Source organism: Engystomops pustulosus, chromosome 3 (genome assembly GCF_040894005.1).
Source record: "Engystomops pustulosus chromosome 3, aEngPut4.maternal, whole genome shotgun sequence".
Taxonomy (NCBI): Eukaryota; Metazoa; Chordata; class Amphibia; order Anura; family Leptodactylidae; genus Engystomops; species Engystomops pustulosus.
Window position 1 is genome coordinate 95,322,376 of NC_092413.1, and position 19,316 is coordinate 95,341,691.

Here is a 19,316-nt window from a genome sequence, read left to right on the forward strand (position 1 = left end):
CTTTTAGCTTCTTATGCCCTTCTGGCTCATTAGCATTATTTTAAAAGTAAATTTTGATGGAAGGAGATACAAAATTACCACAGTCACGGTGCCTGCATATATGAGTAAGAGTCCCTGGTTTATCATGATGGATTTTGATGGTAGATTTCATTCAAGCCTAAAACCAGACATGAAAAATTATGTTTGCACCTTATCATGCTGATATATTAAAAGAAGCAGAATCTGATTGGAATATTTTACCAGTAAGTATCAAATGGAAAGATTTTTTAAACCAAGGGTAAAATAAACCATAAATAACAGGATTACATGCGGAATTAAAATAACCAAGCCACAAAACAGTATTGTATACATCATCAGATAGTAAAAAGTTAAGATAGGGTTCAGCTATAATGAGAGTAAAAAAGGGCAACCAGCACAAAATAAACACCCCCATAACTAAGCTCAGAGTCCTTGCTGCTTTTTTTTCTGCATTTACAAACATTTTCTTTTTACTACTATTCTTCTGAGATATAGAATTGGGAATCGAATTAATGAATCTGACTTGTTTATTTGCAACTGAGAAAATGTGTATGTAAATTCCAATCATGAAGGTCCCTGGAATAAAGAAAGAGAACAACGAAGAGACTATACCCCATATTTTGTTGAAGACAAGAGAACAAGACCCAATACAATGGTCTAGTATATCCATCTCCTCTAAACCTTCCATGTTTAGATTTGAGAAAACAAGACTAAAAGAGTATAAACATGGAACAGACCAGCTGACTAATATATATATCTGTATGAGATGTATTGTTATTTTCCTGTTGTAATGAAGAGGTTGACATATTGCATAGTACCGATCAACAGAAATGAAGAATAGATGAAATATGGAGGAGGTGCACAATGTCATATCAATGCAGCTGTGGAGTTTACAGAACAGGTCTCCAAAATACCAACAGGCAGTGATGGACCTCATCATACTGTACGGCATTACTGTGAGTCCAAGGAGGAAATCTGAAGTGGCCAATGACAAAATGAGAAAATTAGTTGGAGTGTGAAGCTGTCTGAAATGAGAAACTGAGATGATGACCAAGAGGTTTCCCACAATTGTAAGGATGATAGCTCCATATATGACAGTGTACATGGATAGAACAGTGAGCAAAGGTCTGACAGTCCTAGGGCACGATAGGTTCATCCCATCAATACATTTATTCAATCCTTCATTTATTTGCGTGTTATGGATATCAAGTCTACTCATTGTGTCATCTTTATTATCACAGGTAACCCCCTGTAGAGGAAAAAAATAGTTAAACTTTAAATCCATCATAGGGGCAATAATATAATTACATGTCACTTTTTATTTAAAATCATATCATATCATGAAAGCCAATGTAATCTACTATAGACACAATACTCACACACATGCATAGAACTGTACATATAGCATAGCATGCTTCTTTTGGTTGTAAAGTGATTAACTAAAAACACATTTGTAAGTATTCATTATAAACTGTATTTTTATTGTGTTGAAAAGCTGTCTGCTAAGGTGGAATGTTCCAGTAGGCTCATGCCGAAGCTCATTCCAAGGACAACTCATCAGGGTCATCTCAGGCTTCAAGTGTACTCTACCGAACAACCAGTCTAGAGTAAAAATTGGGGAGTTAAACAGCTCAAGTATAAAAATGCTACCACATTCATCATAAATCACAGTTTAATCACCAAATACTATAATATATGTTAACAGATTGGGAGATGCAAGATTGGAAGAATTCCATTTGGATATTAAACATTGGCAAGCATCTTCACTAGTGTTGTAAGATCAACATGGCAAATAAAAATTACTAATAAATTAAGAGATTGCCAAATCTCTTATTGTAGAATCATACAAATTAATGTTAATTTAAGCTAGAAAGGCAACTGTTTCAATTGTTTTGTTGGATGTTATATGACTTCAAGTCTACAAAATAAATCACAAATCTCCCAGGAGCTCTCTTATAATTGTGTTCAGAGTAGGCCAATCACAATTAAAGGGAATGTCCACTTTCATCAAATAATGGATATGGGTTGTGCAAGAAATATCATTTTCCAAAATACTTTCTGTATTCATGCCTCCTCTTTTTGCAGTCATTCTATAGAAAGTGTCTATGCTTACTTCCATTGGATAGAAATCTGTCCATGATCATGTGATGTCACACAGATGCACGAGCTGTTAGTATCACAGGAAGGAAGGCCAAAGGACCTGCGACGATGTCACTGTTCACATGTCATGAATGTAACACAAGGCACGTGTAAAAAAATCGACACAGTATTTCCCATCTGCACATAGAGCTTTATATGTCTGTAGTTTAATATTGGCAGTCAGTCCCTAAGTACATGGAAGCAGGGCAGTGATTTGAAGAGACACAGAGCTGTCAGTCAGAACAATGGGGCGTGGTTCACTGCCAGCTTGAGAGAGCCACAAACACTAGACATGAGTCACAAAAGCTCATTTGCATATCAGAAAACATCTGTAGTCATGGTACAGAGCCCCACTGGCAGCTTAGTTGATATTGGGAGGACTTGTAACCCTTTATCAGCAGGCATTGTTATTCAGGGTGGTCAAAGTCTGGTGACAGGCCTTCTTTAAGCTAATGTAAATTAGTAGCCAGTACAGAACTAACAGCATTTAAAGTGATTCTGATTCACCCCGTATAAAGTTTGGGTACAAAGGTGTTCCAAGATATTAGATATACCAAAGAACACAATCAAACGGTCATCAAGAAGGGGATACAATTTTATACAACAGTGACATTACAAAGAACTGGATGTCCTTAAAAAATAAGCAGACCAGAATTATGCTAGGGGCTACCAAGAGGACTACACTGGCTGTGTAGTGCATGTGACGACAATTTCCTGTATTCTTTATATGTCTTGGATATGTTGTAGAGCGGGACGATGGAAGGCTTATAAAGAAAAACTTCCAAGACTAGCTATTGTGTATATAGCCAAAACTTTATCTGTCTCATCTGATGGGACCAAGGTTGAACTTTTTAGTGTTTTGGTATGTTTGGTGCTAAGCAACACTGTAAATCATCAAAAGAATTATGCTTTGGGGATGTTTTGGCACAAAATCTGAGACCCTTCAAAAAGCTGAAGATGTTTAAGATACTCTAGATATCACAGATCTTTAACCTTTTCCAAGAAATATTATGATCATATGTGTCTCATAACTATGGACCTTTATAGATTAAATAAACTGCCTTTACACAATTTTAAAGTTTATTAAAAATGATGTAGACTGATATTCTTGTGTTTCATATAACTTCAATTCACGTTTAACTTGTGACTGATCTACCTTTGATCAATGGAGATACAGAAACGGTTAATAAAGCATTAAGAGATGTGTTTCCGGTATTTGCATAACTTAAAAAAATTATTAAAACATGGTTAACTTTAAAAGAATGTTACACACACTGGCAGATTATAATTGTGACATTTCCTCAGCTATTGTTATGTTTCTGGTTATACTCATAGAAGAAAGTTAGACCAATTCAAAGATATCAATGAACAATATATTTCTAGGTACAGTCTCTTCATAGGAAGAAGGAACAGGAAGAAAAAAACATTACCATGACTGTGTAATATCATTAATCTAACAAGTAAAATTACCTCTTTTAGGTCACAAATTTTATTCAGCTCTTTTCAGGAAGAAGTCATCTGTTGCTTCAGATCTGGTAGGGTCAGCCATGGTTTATATAGGCAGGTTTTCCCAGTAGACCACACAATGACTTCATGAGGGAACATTTTACAGCTGCTGACTAAGGCAGATAAATCAGGGCAAGATTCTGGTTGAACGAAATAACTTTCAAAAAATATTTCCATTGCAGCAAAATCATTCTAACCACAATATTGGCTGCTCTAGTTCACACTGTATTATTCACATCATCTATACCATAATTACACAAAAACTAGATAGGAAATTGCAGCATATGAAGATTTACTAACATTTTACAGAAAAAGATTTATCACCTTGGCACAATAATAACTGATATGTTTATTAGTAAAATCAATCCATATATAAGATTTGTGACAAAAAAAAACTAGTTTTTAACGTATTTACCCTAACCAACTTACCACTCCATATGCACTTAGATAGGGGGAAGAAAAAAAAACCTTACATAGCATTAATCTGGATCAACACTGTCATAAATGTCTTTTCTAGTCTATCTAGAACAGGGGTCCCCAAACTTTTTACATAGGGGGCCGGTCACTGTCCCTCTCAGACCGTTGGAGGGCCGGACTGAAGTTTAAAAATAAAAAAAATATAAGAAATTCCTTGAAAACACAGCGCTAGCGGTACATGCGACCGCATCCATAATACACTGGGCCCTCTCAATTAATTATTTAATATACTGCACCCCTTTGTGAACTATTTTATTTATTGGCCAAATTAATGAATTAATTGGGTCAATTAATTATTAAATATGCTGCCCTCCCCCCATTAATTATTAGACGGCCCCTCATAATTAATTATTTCCTATGCTGCCCCTTATAATTAATTATTTCCTATGCTGACCCTTATAATTAATTATTTCCTATGCTGCCCCTTGTAATTAATTATTTCCTATGCTGCCCCTTGTAATTAATTATTTCCTATGCTGCCCCTTATAATTAATTATTTCCTATGCTGACCCTTATAATTAATTATTTCCTATGCTGACCCTTATAATTAATTATTTCCTATGCTGCCCCTCATAATTAATTATTTTCTATGCTGCCCCTCATAATTAATTATTTTCTACGCTGCCCCTCATAATTAATTATTTTCTACGCTGCCCCTCATAATTAATTATTTCCTATGCTGCCCCTCATAACTAATCATTTCCTATGCTGCCCCTCATAATTATTTCCTATGCTGCCACTCATAATTATTTCCTATGCTGCCCCTCACAATTAATTAGTTCCTATGCTGTCCCTCATAATTATTTCCTATGCTGCCACTCATAATTTACTATGATGCCCACTCATATTTTCATGGGACAACACTAGTGTACAGATGGATTAATAGTGTAAAATTTGTGTTCCCTCAAATTAACTCAAACCACAGCCATAATATCTAAACCATGTGCAACAAAAGTGAGTACCCAAAGTGTCAATATTTTGTGTGGCCACCATTATTTTTCTGTATTACCTTAAAGGGGTTGTCCACTTTCAGCAAATATTTGATATGGGTTGTGTAAGGAAAAGTTATCCAATTTTTCAACATACTTTCTGTATTAATTCATCATGGTTTTCTAGATCTCTGTTTGCTGTCCTGCTATAAAAGCTTCTATTTTTACTTCCAGTGGATAGAAATCTGTCCATGTGATGTGATGGACACACGGGTGCACGAAAAAGTCACACAGCTCCGATTACTCTCTGTGATAATAACTGCTCGTTCACCTGCGTGTCTATCACATCACATGGACAGATTTCTATCCTCTGGAAGTAAACAAAGAAGTTTTCTATAGCAGGACAGCAAGCAGAGATCTAGAAAACCGTGAGGAATTGATAAATAAAGTATATTGGAAAATTGGATAACTTTTCCTTACACAATCCATATCAAATATTTGCTGAAAGTGGACAATCCCTTTAAGTCTCATGGCATGGAGTTGCAGAGCTTCACAGGTTACAGCCCCTGGAATCCTCTTCGTGTACTCCATGATGTCATTGTGGAGCTAGTGGATGGAAGCACTCACCCACCTTCCATTTAAGGATGCCCCACAGCATGCGCAATAGGGTTGAGATCTGTAGATCAGTTTCTTTAGAAAGGCAGTGTTCATCATGGTTTATTTAGAGCCAATATCATGTTGATACTGCCCTACAGCCAACGTCACAGTGCATGGCATTCACAGTTCCCTCAATCAATTGTATACTTTGAAATTATAAACTATATTTGTATTTTTTTCCTCCATAAGTTTAGTTCAGTTTTCTAACTATTTTAATTTAAGTAAATATAGAAGAAAGACTTCTGAAAATGTAGCAGCTACAGAGCACAAGGAAAGACATATTATAGTAATAAAATATTGTGGAATATTGTGCGTATGGAGAACTAAAATAACAGTTATTATTTTGCAGTTGATATAAGATAAAAAAAAAATCTAAGTGCTGCAGGTAAGGAACTCTACAATGGTGAAAGATGAATGGTATAGATCAGTGATGGCTAACCTATGGCACTGGTGCCAGAGGTGGCACTCGGAGCTCTTTCTGTGGGCACTCAGGCCATCACCAGAGATGACTCCAGGTATCTTCCTGCAGTCCCAGACAGTCCAGGACTTACTGTGCACAGAGCTATTTTAAAGTGACAGCTGTACCTGGGACTATTTTATGCTTTATTGGTGTCCCCAGGTGCTGGTATCAATAAAAACTGTGACAGAGAAGGGAGTATAAATCACAAATGAAATTTCTGTGTTGGCACTTTGCGATAAATAATTGGGTCTTTGTTGTAGTTTGGGCACTCGGTCTCTAAAAGGTTCGCCATCACTGGTATAGATCATGATGAAGTATAGGCAAACCATGCCTCTTTCAGCTACCTTGTAAGGTAGCTCCGTTGACATCAAGCATGAACTTCACGAGGCCTTATGACATGATGCGGTATTAAAACCAAACCAGTATATCTATTCCAGAAGGAACAGACTCCCAACTGTAGACAGCACTGTTTCGACCTGATTGGGTCTTCTCAGTACTTTAGGGAACTGGTTTGGCTTGGCGAGAGGTTTTCCTTATCCCATCATGGAAAACTTTGCATATTTTCCCAGAATCCCCCTAGTGGAGCATCCATGGCTATAAGACTCCACACGCCTACATGGTGGCCTTAATTGGCAGTCTCCGTAAGGAGAACTCTTACTTCTCAACTCCAGTCACAAGCCTCTTGGCCAGCCAAATCAGTTCCATACGCTGTACTGAGGAGACCCAGGTCAAAACAGTGCTGTCTACAGTTGGGGGTCTGTTCCTTCTGGAATAGATATACTGGTTTGGTTTTAATCCCGCATAATGTCATAAGGCCTCTTGTAAGTCATGTGCAACATCCCCCACTGGGGCCTAGCCTTCTCTTGGGGCCTGGAGGCAGCCGGGGCCCAGAATACCGGAGTGGCTGGCGGTTGCGGCCTAGGCACGCTAGTGTCACGTTGCTTGGTATGGGGACCGGAGGGCTGTCCTACAGCCTTGCAGGTCTCCAGCAGGTGGTGTTGGCAAGAAATGATATGGAGGGAGAGGCTGTGGTACTGGTTCTCCCTGGGGCAGCCCTTAGAGTCTGTAGTATGTGTCCCTGGTAGATAGATGGGGCGCCCTTGGTGGTGATGCAGCTGTAGCAGGGACCAGACGTAGGCAATATTGTGCATAAAAGTAACTTACAGTTCTTTATTCAACCAAAAGTAACAACACACCAAACGATTCTGTACAAGTGCAGTACTGGAATGATTTTGGAGAGGAACCTCAGGAGTTGTGTCACCAGCCTGGATGCAGGGGCAGGCTGAGATGTAGCTGTGTCCAATCCTGGAAGCTGCAGCTTTGTCCTGTTTGTCCTGCGTCACTCTGTCTGTAATAGCTGAGCTGAGGCCTAGTAGCTTCTCCTATGGTGAGAGCTGGGCCTGAGAGATCTGCTCCCTCTGAAGTTTCTGGAACTCTCTCTGAGCTCTGACAGACTTAACTCCTCCCCTGACGAAGGGTTTAGTTACTCCCTAGTCAGGTGGTCTCCTTCTCCAATCACACTCCATTTACAATAGTGGAACATCATAGGATGATAATATAACATTGCTGTAATCCTTGCCTATCCAGGCAGAATCTACCGCTACACAATTACCTGAGTATATGTGTAGTGACCTGCAGGGGAGCTGATCAGACTCTCTATTACGGGAAACCACATATTAGGGGCTTATTCGCAACAACTCTACTGCCTTGCATTGGCAGGGAAGTTGCACATGCTTGATGTCAGGGGAGCTGCCTTACAAGGTAGCTGAAAGAGGCTTGGTTTTCTTTATCTCATCCTGGAAAACTTTGCATATTTTTCCAGATACAATCTAACACATTTTTACACATCTGTAGGGTGGAAATAGTAAAAAAAAAGTGACTTGATGGCAATGTGGGATGGCTATCTCTTAACATCTGCTGAAAACAACGTAACTGGGGTCACATGAAGATGAGAAAAACACTTCTGAGAAATAAAGTAGAAACAACAGAAATTGAATGTATGTATATCGCACATGCTGTATGTATTATATCTTCATTATGGTTTTCAGTGATTGTAGCAGCGTTGGGGGTTTTAGGATTATAAAGTGTTGGCTGCGTTAGGGAGGGATGGACTGGAATCATGTGGATTTATAGTAAAAAGAGTGTGTTGGCAAGGACATTTGCCCCAGGCTATAACAGAAACCTACACCAGTGTGGTACTGGAATAGAGTTTAATTGTGGTGTGTAAGTGCCACCCCAGAACTTCTGGAAGCTCTTCATAATTCTGAGGTTGTACACCCCTTTTTTTAAGAGCCATACACATTCAAATATTTCTCTCAATTTTTATTAAGTTAAAATACTCATACCAAAAAGTGAATACAAAAACTTGGAAGTGGGAACTATGTCCAGATTCTTGAATGTTCATATTAGAATAAATGATCCTACTAGTTCCATTTTACCTCTCTGCATCACCTAATAGGTACTATTATAACATCCATGCCAGTAATGAATACCCAGCAAATATATCAATGCATTTATTGAATACTATATGTATTAACGCAACCAATCCAACATACGCATTTTGACTCTGTGTAGATTTGATTTAACCTGAAAAAGCTTTCCAACATTTTTTTGTATGGACCATTCATATACCTATATAAATTAATCATGTCCCCTCTTAGTCGTCTCTTTTCCAGACTAAATAAATCTAGTTGTTTTAACTTGTCTTTCCTCATAACTGTGACCCTCCATACCCCTTATCATTTTTGTGGGTCTTCGTTGTACCTTCTCCAACTCCAGGGCATCCTTTTTATGGATTGGTGCACAATTGGCACATTCCACATGAAGCCCATCCAATTTTGGCCTTATAAAAGTGGTATGGACTCTCAGGATAGGGATGTAATATTACCAATATTACATCCCTATCCCGAGAGTCCATAGCACTTTTGATACATAACAAGATCAATATCTTGATCATTAGACAATTCACCACTTGGAAAGTACTGTACAGGGACTAGCTAGTGGGTTAGAGAAGTTTTGTCACAGACCTATAACGTGAACATATATAATTTTTTTGTCACATCAGCAAAAAACACTCACTACCAAACTTAGGCTATATTCACACTGCCGTTGCCCGCCCGTACCGTACCGTAGCGGGCAACGGCAGTGTACGGGGAGAGGAGGAGGAGGTGAGCGCAGCTCACCCCCGCCCCTCTCCATAGCAACCTGTGGCGCACGTGTGCTGCACCGTACCGCTCCCGTAGGGTGCCGTGCGCCCATAGGAGTGTATGGGGGACGTATATTGGCCGTATATACGTCGGCCGTATATAAGTCCTCCATACGTTCGTGTGAATGTAGCCTAAGACTTGCTAGAAACCTGCAGCTTTTCTTCATTTTCGTAAGGAAAATCTGAGAAAACTTTTATACAAATTTCTACCTATGCAGACTAACTAAAAAGAAAAACTAATTAGATGTTGCTTAGTAGATTGTAAGAAGCAGAACCTAAATGCAATATATTACCAGTAATTATTAAATTGAAAGATTTTTTAAACCAAGGGTAGAATAAACCATAGATAATAGGATTAAATGCAGAATTGAAATAACCAAGCCACAAAACAGTATTGTATACATCATCAGATAGCAAAAAATTGAGGAATGGGTCAGTTACAGTAAGAGTAAAAAAGGGCAACCAGCACAAAATAAACACCCCCATAACTAAGCTCAGAGTCCTTGCTGCTTTGTTTTCTGCATTTACAAACATTTTCTTTTTACTACTTTTCTTCTGAGATATAGAATTGGGAATCGTATTAATGAACCTGACTTGTTTCTTTGCAACTGAGAAAATGTGTATGTAAATTCCAATCATGAAGGTCCCTGGAATAAAGAAACACAACAATGTAGTAATTATACTCCATATTTTGTTGAAGACAAGAGAACAAGACCCAATACAATATACGAGTATTTCTTGCTCCTCTAAACCTTCCACATTTAAATTTGAGAAAACAAGACTAAAAGAGTATAAACATGGAACAGACCAGCTGACTAATATATATATCTGTATGACATGTATTGTTATTTTCCTGTTGTAATGAAGAGGTTGACATATTGCATAGTACCGATCAACAGAAATGAAGAATAGATGAAATATGGAGGAGGTGCACAATGTCATATCAATGCAGCTGTGGAGTTTACAGAACAGGTCTCCAAAATACCAACAGGCAGTGATGGACCTCATCATACTGTACGGCATTACTGTAAGTCCTAGGAGGAAATCTGCAGTGGCCAATGACAAAATGAGAAAATTAGTTGGAGTGTGAAGCTGTCTGAAATGAGAAACTGAGATGATGACCAAGATGTTTCCCACAATTGTAAGGATTATAGCTCCATATATGACAGTGTACATGGATAGAGCAGTGAGCAAAGGTCTGACAGTCCTTGGACATGATAGGTTCATACCATCAATACATCCTTCATAGTTTTGTGCATTATGGAAATCAAGGCTACTCATAATGTTGTATTATTAATGTCTAATCGAAATCCCTGTAAAAAATGAAACAAAAAATAAGCAGGTATTAGTACAGTACTTGCTATTTTAGAATTAATCATTCATCAATTAAGACTATTTTTGCATGCTGACATGCTAATCTAGAGTTGGGAAGTAAGAGATCTCCTTATGGAGACAGCTAATTAAGGCCACCATGTAGACGTGTGGAGTCTTATAGCCATGGATGCTCCACTAGGCGGATTCTGGGAAAATATACAAAGTTTTCCAGGATAGGATAAGGAAAACCATGACTTTTAGTTCATTGAAAGGCAGCTCCCTTGACATCAAGCATCACAAGGCCTTATGACATGATGCGGGATTAAAACCAAACCAGTATATCTATTCCAGAAGGAACAGACTCCAAACTGTAGACAGCACTGTTTCGGGCAGATACGGAGTCCTCAGTACAGTGTAGGGAACTGGTTTGGTCCTATTCACATGCCTCTCACCCAGCCAAACCAGTTCCCTACGCTATACTAAAGAGACCCAATCAGCTCGAAACAGTGCTGTCTACAGTTGGGAGTCTGTTCCTTCTGGAATAGATATACTGGTTTAGTTTTAATCCATGTCATGTCATAAGTCTCTTGTAGGTCACGCTTGATGTCAAGGGAGCTAAAAGAGGTGTGGTTTTCCTTATCTCATCCTGGAAAACTTTGCATATTTTCCCAGCTAATCTATGCAGTGTCTGAGAAGCTGCAGTGTATGTGCACAGTGTGCTCTCGCTATACTCTTCTCATCACACTGATGCTGCACTCTCGGCTCCTTTCAGTGAGGCTCAGCATGCAGTAGGTTACTAGAAGAGAACAGCGCTGGACACAGGAGGAGTCTTTCCAATAATCCACTGTTAGAATTAGATTCAAAAATGACTTCAGGCTGCATTAACACATGCTGCGTTTGAATAATGTTTAGAAACACAGTTCCAGTGGAGTAGAGCTTCTCCCCGTCGCATCTTTGTTTACACTAAAACGCTTGCGAATGGAAAGTGCACCATGTGTGCACCACGTGAGAAACTGTCCCACGTAAGGCTCCTATGCTCTCCCCGCTGTACCCCCAATGTGCCATAGCCGTCTATGGGGATATATATCGATCTGTAAATTTGTGGACGGCTATAAGTCCTCACTTGGCAGTGTGAAAGAGACCTAATTCAAATGCAGCTTATGAACCTAAGCACCGGGAACCCTAAGCCAACAATCCTAGCCTCTCTTTCCCTAAGCTACTGAACCTCTAACATATACATTGCTCTCCATAATTAAAGGGGTTGTACTGACCCCTCTGGCACTCTTGTTCAGTGCTGTGGCTCCCATCATGCCAGGTCTGTATGTATACAGAGGCACAGCAGTGACATCACAACCAAAGTGGTAGCCCCTGCAGGTCCTGGCGTTGTTGGGCGTTCTCTCTCATCTTCTTCTATCTGGAGGATCCATCAGCTTCTTGCCACTAGAAACCAGCTTTAAAGATTTAGCAACAAAAAAAAGTTAGGTTCCCCATTTTATCATCACCTCCTCCACCTTCTTACGACAATTTTAATAGTGTCCTATTTTCCACTAGAGACAATTACGGGCTGCAAACACTCACCGGTAACACCCACGGTCGGTGCTGGCACCGATTGCAGGTGTTAACCCTGTTAATGCCTCCGGCAAAGCTGCAGGAAACATTTAAATCCTGGTGGTGCGTGAGTGCCAACATCTTGGATTCGATTGCCGCCCCCTGTGAGGTCAGGGCGGCGATTAGTTGCCATGACAGCCTTGGGTCTTACAAAGACCAGAGGCTGTCTGGTTTTAACCTATTCATTACGAAGGATGTGCGAAGGATCACTCAGAAAACCTAGGGTTAAAGTACCCTAGGGGGTCGGCCTGAGAAATAGTAAAAATAAAAAAGTAAAAAAATATATACATTAAAAAAAACGAAAAATTTAAATCACCCCCTTTTTCTAGAACTTTCTCTAATATAAATATAGATAAACAATACAAATCATAAACATAATAGGTATCACCGCATCCCAAAATGTCCGATTTATCAAAATATAATAACGGTTATTCTCGGCGTTTAACCCCGTAACAGACAATAGCGCCCAAAGTAGAAAATACCACTATTTTTGCCATTTTGAAAAATATAAAAAATTCTATAAAAAGTGATCAAAAGGCCATACAGTCCTCAAAATGGTAACATTGAAAACTTCCTCAATAGTTGCACAAAATGACACCAGACACAGCTCAGAACACGAAGTATCAAAAAGTTATTAGCACCAGAAGATGGCAAAATGCTGATTTTTTTTTCTATACAGGAGGTTTTAATTTTTGTATGAATGAAAACATTATAAAACCTATGCAAATTTGGTATCCCCGTGATGTCACCGACCCAAAGAATGAAACAGATATGCAATTTGGGGCGCATAGTCAAAGCTGTAAAATCCAAGCTCACAAGAAAATGGCGCTAATGCGCCAGTCCCAGTACATAGCATGGAATATTACATACTGGCACTATGAAGTGCTTATGTGTTTTGCAGAAAACAAGCCCTCATACAGCAAAAAACGAAAAAGGGCCTCAACATTAAGGGGTAAATACAATTTTTTTCTCTAATAGATGATTGGAAAATGTCAATCACAGTGATCTGAGAGCTTTTCTGATCCCAGGTGTTAGTGCCGAGGTAACACAGCCCAGCGCTGGCGGCAACACAATGTCCTGCAATCTTCTTCCAAAGCATAGAAAGGCATTGCATCAGAAGAAGTCCCTTAAACAGATGTAAATTTTATGCTGTTAACCCTTTCAATACCTTACTTCTCTTCTTCCACAAGCCAGCACTGACTGTAGCAGTTCCCAGCAGCTGACAGGTGTTCAATACAGATGATGCCTGCTGCATACGGATCGGGTCTGGTGAGCCCTCTCAATACTCCCCTTCAAAAACGCTGTAAATATACAGTGGGCGTTGTGAAGGGGTTAAAGTATTGTAGAAGTGACTTGAAATTATTTGAATGCCTTTATAATCTTGAAATCTTAAATGAATGAAAAAAAACAATATTTCATCAAAATTTTGTAAGACTCATTAGCCAACAGTAAAGCATCTGCACAATATCCCACAATATTACACAAGTTACAAGAGCCAAGGCTATAACAGTGTTAGGTGGACAAGGGAGGAGTGAAAGAGTAAAATTAGCCGAGGACAGGTGAAAAGGAAACATTTTTATAGGATCAATATTATGCCACTAAAGCAAACATTATGCATACAAATCATGGTAATACAATTACATCTATTTACAAAAAAATAATACCTGCTTTTTTTCACTATTAGTCCCACACAAATTGCAACAGGATCAAGTCATCTATTGTTTCAGATCAAAGATGAGCAATGATTTATATAGTCAGTCTTTTTCCCAGTGTATCACACATTGCAGACATAAGGGAAACATTCTCCAGCTGTTTAAACTGTTTGGAAGCAAAAAAAATTATTGAAGAGTTATAAATAAACAACTTTCAGTTTCTGATATTTTGATATGAAATGCTGATATGGTCTGCTCTGTGATAGAGTACTCGAGTACTGGATTAACCCTTTTTAATTTGATTAATCAAACCAGATATTAAATGAAAATTTGGTTGCTGTTACTTAACCCCTTAACAACCAGGCCCTTTTTCGTTCTTGCATTTTCATTTTTCACTCCCCACCTTCAAAAATCTGTATTTTTTTTATTTTTCCATGTACAGAGCTCTGTTTGGGCTTGTTTTCGGTGTAACAAATTGCACTTCATAGTGATGGTATTTATCATTCCATGCCGTGTACTGGGAAAGTGGGAAAAAAATTCAGAATGCAGTGAAAATTATGAAAAAACGCATTTGCGCCATTTTCTTGTGAGCTTGGATTTTACAGCTTTCACTGAGCTCCCCAAATCACATGTCTATTTTATTCTTTGGTTCGGTACGATCACGAGGATACCAAATTTGGACAGGTTTTATAATGTTTTCATACATTTAAAAAAGTACAAAAAAAAAAAATTCTTCATTTTGCCATGTTCTGGCACTAATAACTTTTTCATACTTCAGTGCATGGAGCTGTGGGTGGTGTCATTTTTTGCGACTTTTGATGACGTTTTAATGCTATTATTTTGAGGACTGTATGGGCTTTTGATCATTTTTTTGGGCACCAATTTCCGTTACGGGGTTAAGCGCCGGGAAAAAACCCCTAATACTGTATATTTTGATAGATCGGACATTTTGGGACGCGATGATACCTAATGTGTTTATGATTTTTACTGTTTATTTATATTTATATCAGTTCTAGGGAAAGGGGGTGATTTAAACTTTTACTTTTTTTACTATTTTTTCATATTTTTTTAAAAAATTACAAATTTTTTTTTTACCATTATTTTAGATCCTCCAGGGTAATTTAACCCTGCAGGGTCCAATTGCTAATACTATATACTGCAATACTACTGTATTGCAGTATATACCTATTTTACTATGATTTTAAATAGCCTGGCTATTAGAAATCATTGCACATGGCAAGCCTACGAGTCTCAATGAGACTCTAGGCTGCCATAGCAACCGATCACGGTAAGTTAGGTGCTGTGATTGGGTTCGACCGTGGCACTTAACAGGTTAACTGCTGCCAGTTTTATACAGCCGTCACCTGCTGTGCTCGTGAGCTCTCTGCATACACCTTTTGCGGCACGAGGACGATATAATTCGTACTCGGTCGGCAAGGTGTTAATGCTCGGGAACTGGATTTTACCATTACTTTTTGAAATACAGGCAGTCCCCGGGTTACATACAAGATAGGGTCTGGAGGTTTGTTCTTAAGTTGAATTTGTATGTAAGTCGAAACTGTATATTTTATAATGGAAATTTTAGACAATTTTTTTTCTTTTGCCCCAGTGACAATTGGAGTTTAAAAATTTTTGGTGTAATTGGACCAAGAATTATCAATAAAGCTTCATTACAGACACCTTACAGCTGATCATTGCAGTCTGGGACTATAGTAAAGCATCAAGAGAGCTTCACCAGAGGTCACAGTGGGCAGAGGGGTCCGTCTGTAACTATGGGTTGTCTGTAAGTCGGGTGTCATTAAGTAGGGGACCGCCTGTAATTACTGAAAATGAAGGTTGGAGTGCACAGCATTGAGATATTGGGGCTTGTTTACTAAGGTTCTGCGGACCGCACTATTGTTGGATATTCTGCCAATTTCTGTTTTGCGCCGCATTTAACAGGGGTTTTTGGCGCAAGCGATCAGATTTTGCATCATGCGACACAAATGGGGGGGGCGGACCGTCGGATGATCTGTCTGATTCGGACTAAGCACGGGATTTAACATTTAAATTGTGTCGCAAGCCATGCACTTACATACGCCGGGAAGAAGATGATGAACTCCGGCAGACTTGAGCAGGGAGCAGGATATTGGGCGCACGCTCATTGTAAATCGTGGCAAAATCCATGTTTGTCTATCATTCCGGATCGGGGATCGCGACGTGGACAGGTAAGTAAATGTGCCCCATTGACTCCTTACTTAGATTCCTCAATTTAATTTTATCTTTATGCTTTCTTGTTTTTGAGCTGTTTTAACAATAATTTTCAGTGTACACAAAGATCAAAAGTATGGTTTTGCTCCCCCTCCACCATTCCATGAGCAAATAACACTGTGACCAAGGGTGGAAACCAGCCAATTCTCCCAGTCCCACAAAAACAGTTACTTTTATAATTAAAGGGGTTTGCCCATGAAAGAAAGTTCTCAAATTTGAATACCCTAGTGATTTTTACACAATAAAGATCATTTTCAACCCGTTACATTACAATTTTACTCAATTTAATTGATGGTTTAGCTCCTATAACTCACATATGGTCAGTGTAAGATTCCAGAGTGTGGGCAGGAACTCTCTAAGCAGACACTACATAAATCCTCTGTGCTATGTGATGCTGTGTGCTGCCATTGTGCTTAGATTATCATGGTTAAGGGTTTATCTAAACTTTGATTTAGCTTCTTATTTAGATTCTACTAGTATCTGACACAGAGAAAAAGAGCGATAAAACAGATCAGAGATGAGAAATGATTAGATTCATGAGTTGCATATAACACACAATGACACACTTCAGCTTTGCTACATCTGAGCTATAACACTCACATTTTGCTCCCTCCTACACTGTATAAAGACCTTATCTTGCCTGTAGCTTGTAGAGTAAGTTTATGCACGCTGCTGGCAGGCAGTGTCTGTATGTGTGAGCTCATCTTGTAATGCAGGGTGGAGGGGCACTGAATCAAGCAGACAGGAGAAGCAATTCATGAAGAGTATCTGCCATGCCTGACCATATTAATCAAAAGATTTAAGGTTGGATCCTGTTGCAATTCAAATTTTATACACCAGGGGTATTTCTGTGAAATGCTGTATTTTTGTTAACAACATTGAATTAGAGAATTTGTTATTTTGTTATCCTCGGTATGTTTAGGAATCTTGTCTTTGTTGGAATGCCCCTTTAATTTCTGGTTCACTTCATTTTTTAAAAGTAGATAAACATATACCTACCTCCCTGTCAGCAAACATTATTGAGTCTTTATTTTCTCCTCTCAGCTCTTCCTCCCTCCTCCCCCCTTCATGCATCCCTTTGCTTGCTGATCCCATTTCACAAACAAATCTCTATCAGCCAGGGGCGCTGCTAGGTCACAAGCCCCGGATCTTTTGGCCAGTTCCCCTGCATCTCCTCGGGTCAGCAGAACATCTGCCCCACTGCCCGGGAGATTCCTTCCCTCTCTCATCAAAATCTGTGTCTGAGGACACAGATCATGATGAGAAGAATGCAGGCACTACTTTCCCCTACAAGGACATAGCCTCCAGGTGCCTCCAGCACATTAGTTACTGGGGGACTGTGTGGGACATTACTGAGGGGCTGTGTGGGCACATTACTTACTGGGGGGATGTGTGGGGACATTACTTAATCGGGGGCTGTGTGAGGACATTACTGGGGGCTGTGTGGGCACATTACTTACTGGGGGCTGTGTGGGCACATTACTTACTGCGGGGTGTGTTAGGACATTACTTACTGGGGGTCTGTGTTAGGACATTACTTACTGGGGGGCTGTGTGGGCACATTACTTACTGGGGGCTGTGTGGGCACATTACTTACTGGGGGGCTGTGTAAGGACATTACTTACTGGGGGGCTGTGTGTGGGACATTACTTACTGGGGGGCTGTGTGGGCACATTACTTACTGTGGGGCTGTGTGAGGTCGTTACTTACTGATTGGGCTATGTGAGGACATCACTGGGGGCTGTGTGGGCACATTACTGGAGGGCTGTGTGAGGACATTACTTACTGGGGGGCTGTTAGCACATTACTTACTGGGGGGGCTGTGTGAGGACATTACTTACTGGGGGGCTGTGTGGGCACATCACTTATTGGGGGCTGTGTGGGCACATTACTTACTGGGGGCTGTGTGAGGACATTACTTACTGGGGGCTGTGTGGGCACATTACTTACTGGGGGCTGTGTGGGCACATTACTTACTGGGGGGCTGTGTGAGGACATTTCTTACTGGGGGGCTGTGTGGGGGACATTACTTACTGGGGGGCTGTGTGAGGTCGTTACTTACTGAGTGGGCTATGTGAGGATATCACTGGGGGTTGTGTGGGCACATTACTGGGGGGCTGTGTGAGGACATTACTTACTGGGGGGCTGTGGGGCACATTACTTACTGGGGGGCTGTGTGAGGACATTACTTACTGGGGGCTGTGTGGGCACATCACTTACTGGGGGCTGTGTGGGCACAATACTTACTGGGGGCTGTGTGAGGACATTACTTAATGGGGGGCTGTGTGAGGACATTACTGGGGGCTGTGTGGGCACATTACTTAGTGGGAGGCTGTGTGGGCACATTACTTACTGGGGGGCTGTGTGAGGACATTACTTACTGGGGGGCTGTGTGGGGGACATTACTTACTGGGGGGGCTGTGTGGGGGACATTACTTACTGGGGGGCTGTGTGGGCACATTACTTATTGGGGGGGCTGTGTGAGGACATTACTGGGGGCTGTGTGAGGACATTACTGGGGGCTGTGTGGGCACATTACTTACTGGGGGGCTGTGTGGTGCACATTACTTACTCGGGGGCTCTGTGGGCACATTACTAACTGGGGGGCTGTATGGGCACATTACTTACTGGGGGGCTGTGTGAGAACATTACTAACTGGGGGGCTGTGTGGGGGACATTACTTACTGGGGGGGCTGTGTGGGGGACATTACTTACTGGGGGGCTGTGTGGGCACATTACTTATTGGGGGGCTGTGTGAGGACATTACTGGGGGCTGTGTGGGCACATTACTTACTGGGGGGCTGTGTGGTGCACATTACTTACTCGGGGGCTCTGTGTGCACATTACTAACTGGGGGGCTGTATAGGCACTTTACTTACTGGGGGGATGTGTGAGAACATTACTTACTGGGGGGCTGTGTGGGGGACATTACTTACTGGGGGGCTGTGTGGGGGACATTACTTACTGGGGGGCTGTGTGGGCACATTACTTACTGGGGGGCTGTGGGGGACATTACATACTGGGGGGGCTGTGTGGGGGACATTACTTATTGGGGTCTGTGTGAGGACATTACTTACTGGGGGCTGAGAGGACACATTACT

General features: G+C 40.5%; 2 protein-coding genes across 2 annotated transcripts; both read right to left on the bottom strand.

The window, feature by feature from the left end:
• Positions 1 to 193: 193 nt before the first annotated feature.
• Positions 194 to 1,180, bottom strand: LOC140122859 (trace amine-associated receptor 4-like). The gene has a single exon (XM_072144104.1). The coding sequence runs from the start codon at positions 1,172 to 1,174 to the stop codon at positions 194 to 196; it is 981 nt and encodes a 326-aa protein (XP_072000205.1). The 5' UTR covers positions 1,175 to 1,180.
• Positions 1,181 to 9,631: 8,451 nt separating this feature from the next.
• On the bottom strand, positions 9,632 to 10,624 carry LOC140120513 (trace amine-associated receptor 4-like). The gene has a single exon (XM_072139530.1). The coding sequence runs from the start codon at positions 10,616 to 10,618 to the stop codon at positions 9,632 to 9,634; it is 987 nt and encodes a 328-aa protein (XP_071995631.1). The 5' UTR covers positions 10,619 to 10,624.
• Between the last annotated feature and the right edge of the window lie 8,692 nt (positions 10,625 to 19,316).

Bases quoted from the DNA above. Each gene is read 5' to 3' on its own strand.
- LOC140122859 (XM_072144104.1), bottom strand. From the start codon at position 1,174: ATGAACCTATCGTGCCCTAGGACTGTCAGACCTTTGCTCACTGTTCTA.
- LOC140120513 (XM_072139530.1), bottom strand. From the start codon at position 10,618: ATGAACCTATCATGTCCAAGGACTGTCAGACCTTTGCTCACTGCTCTA.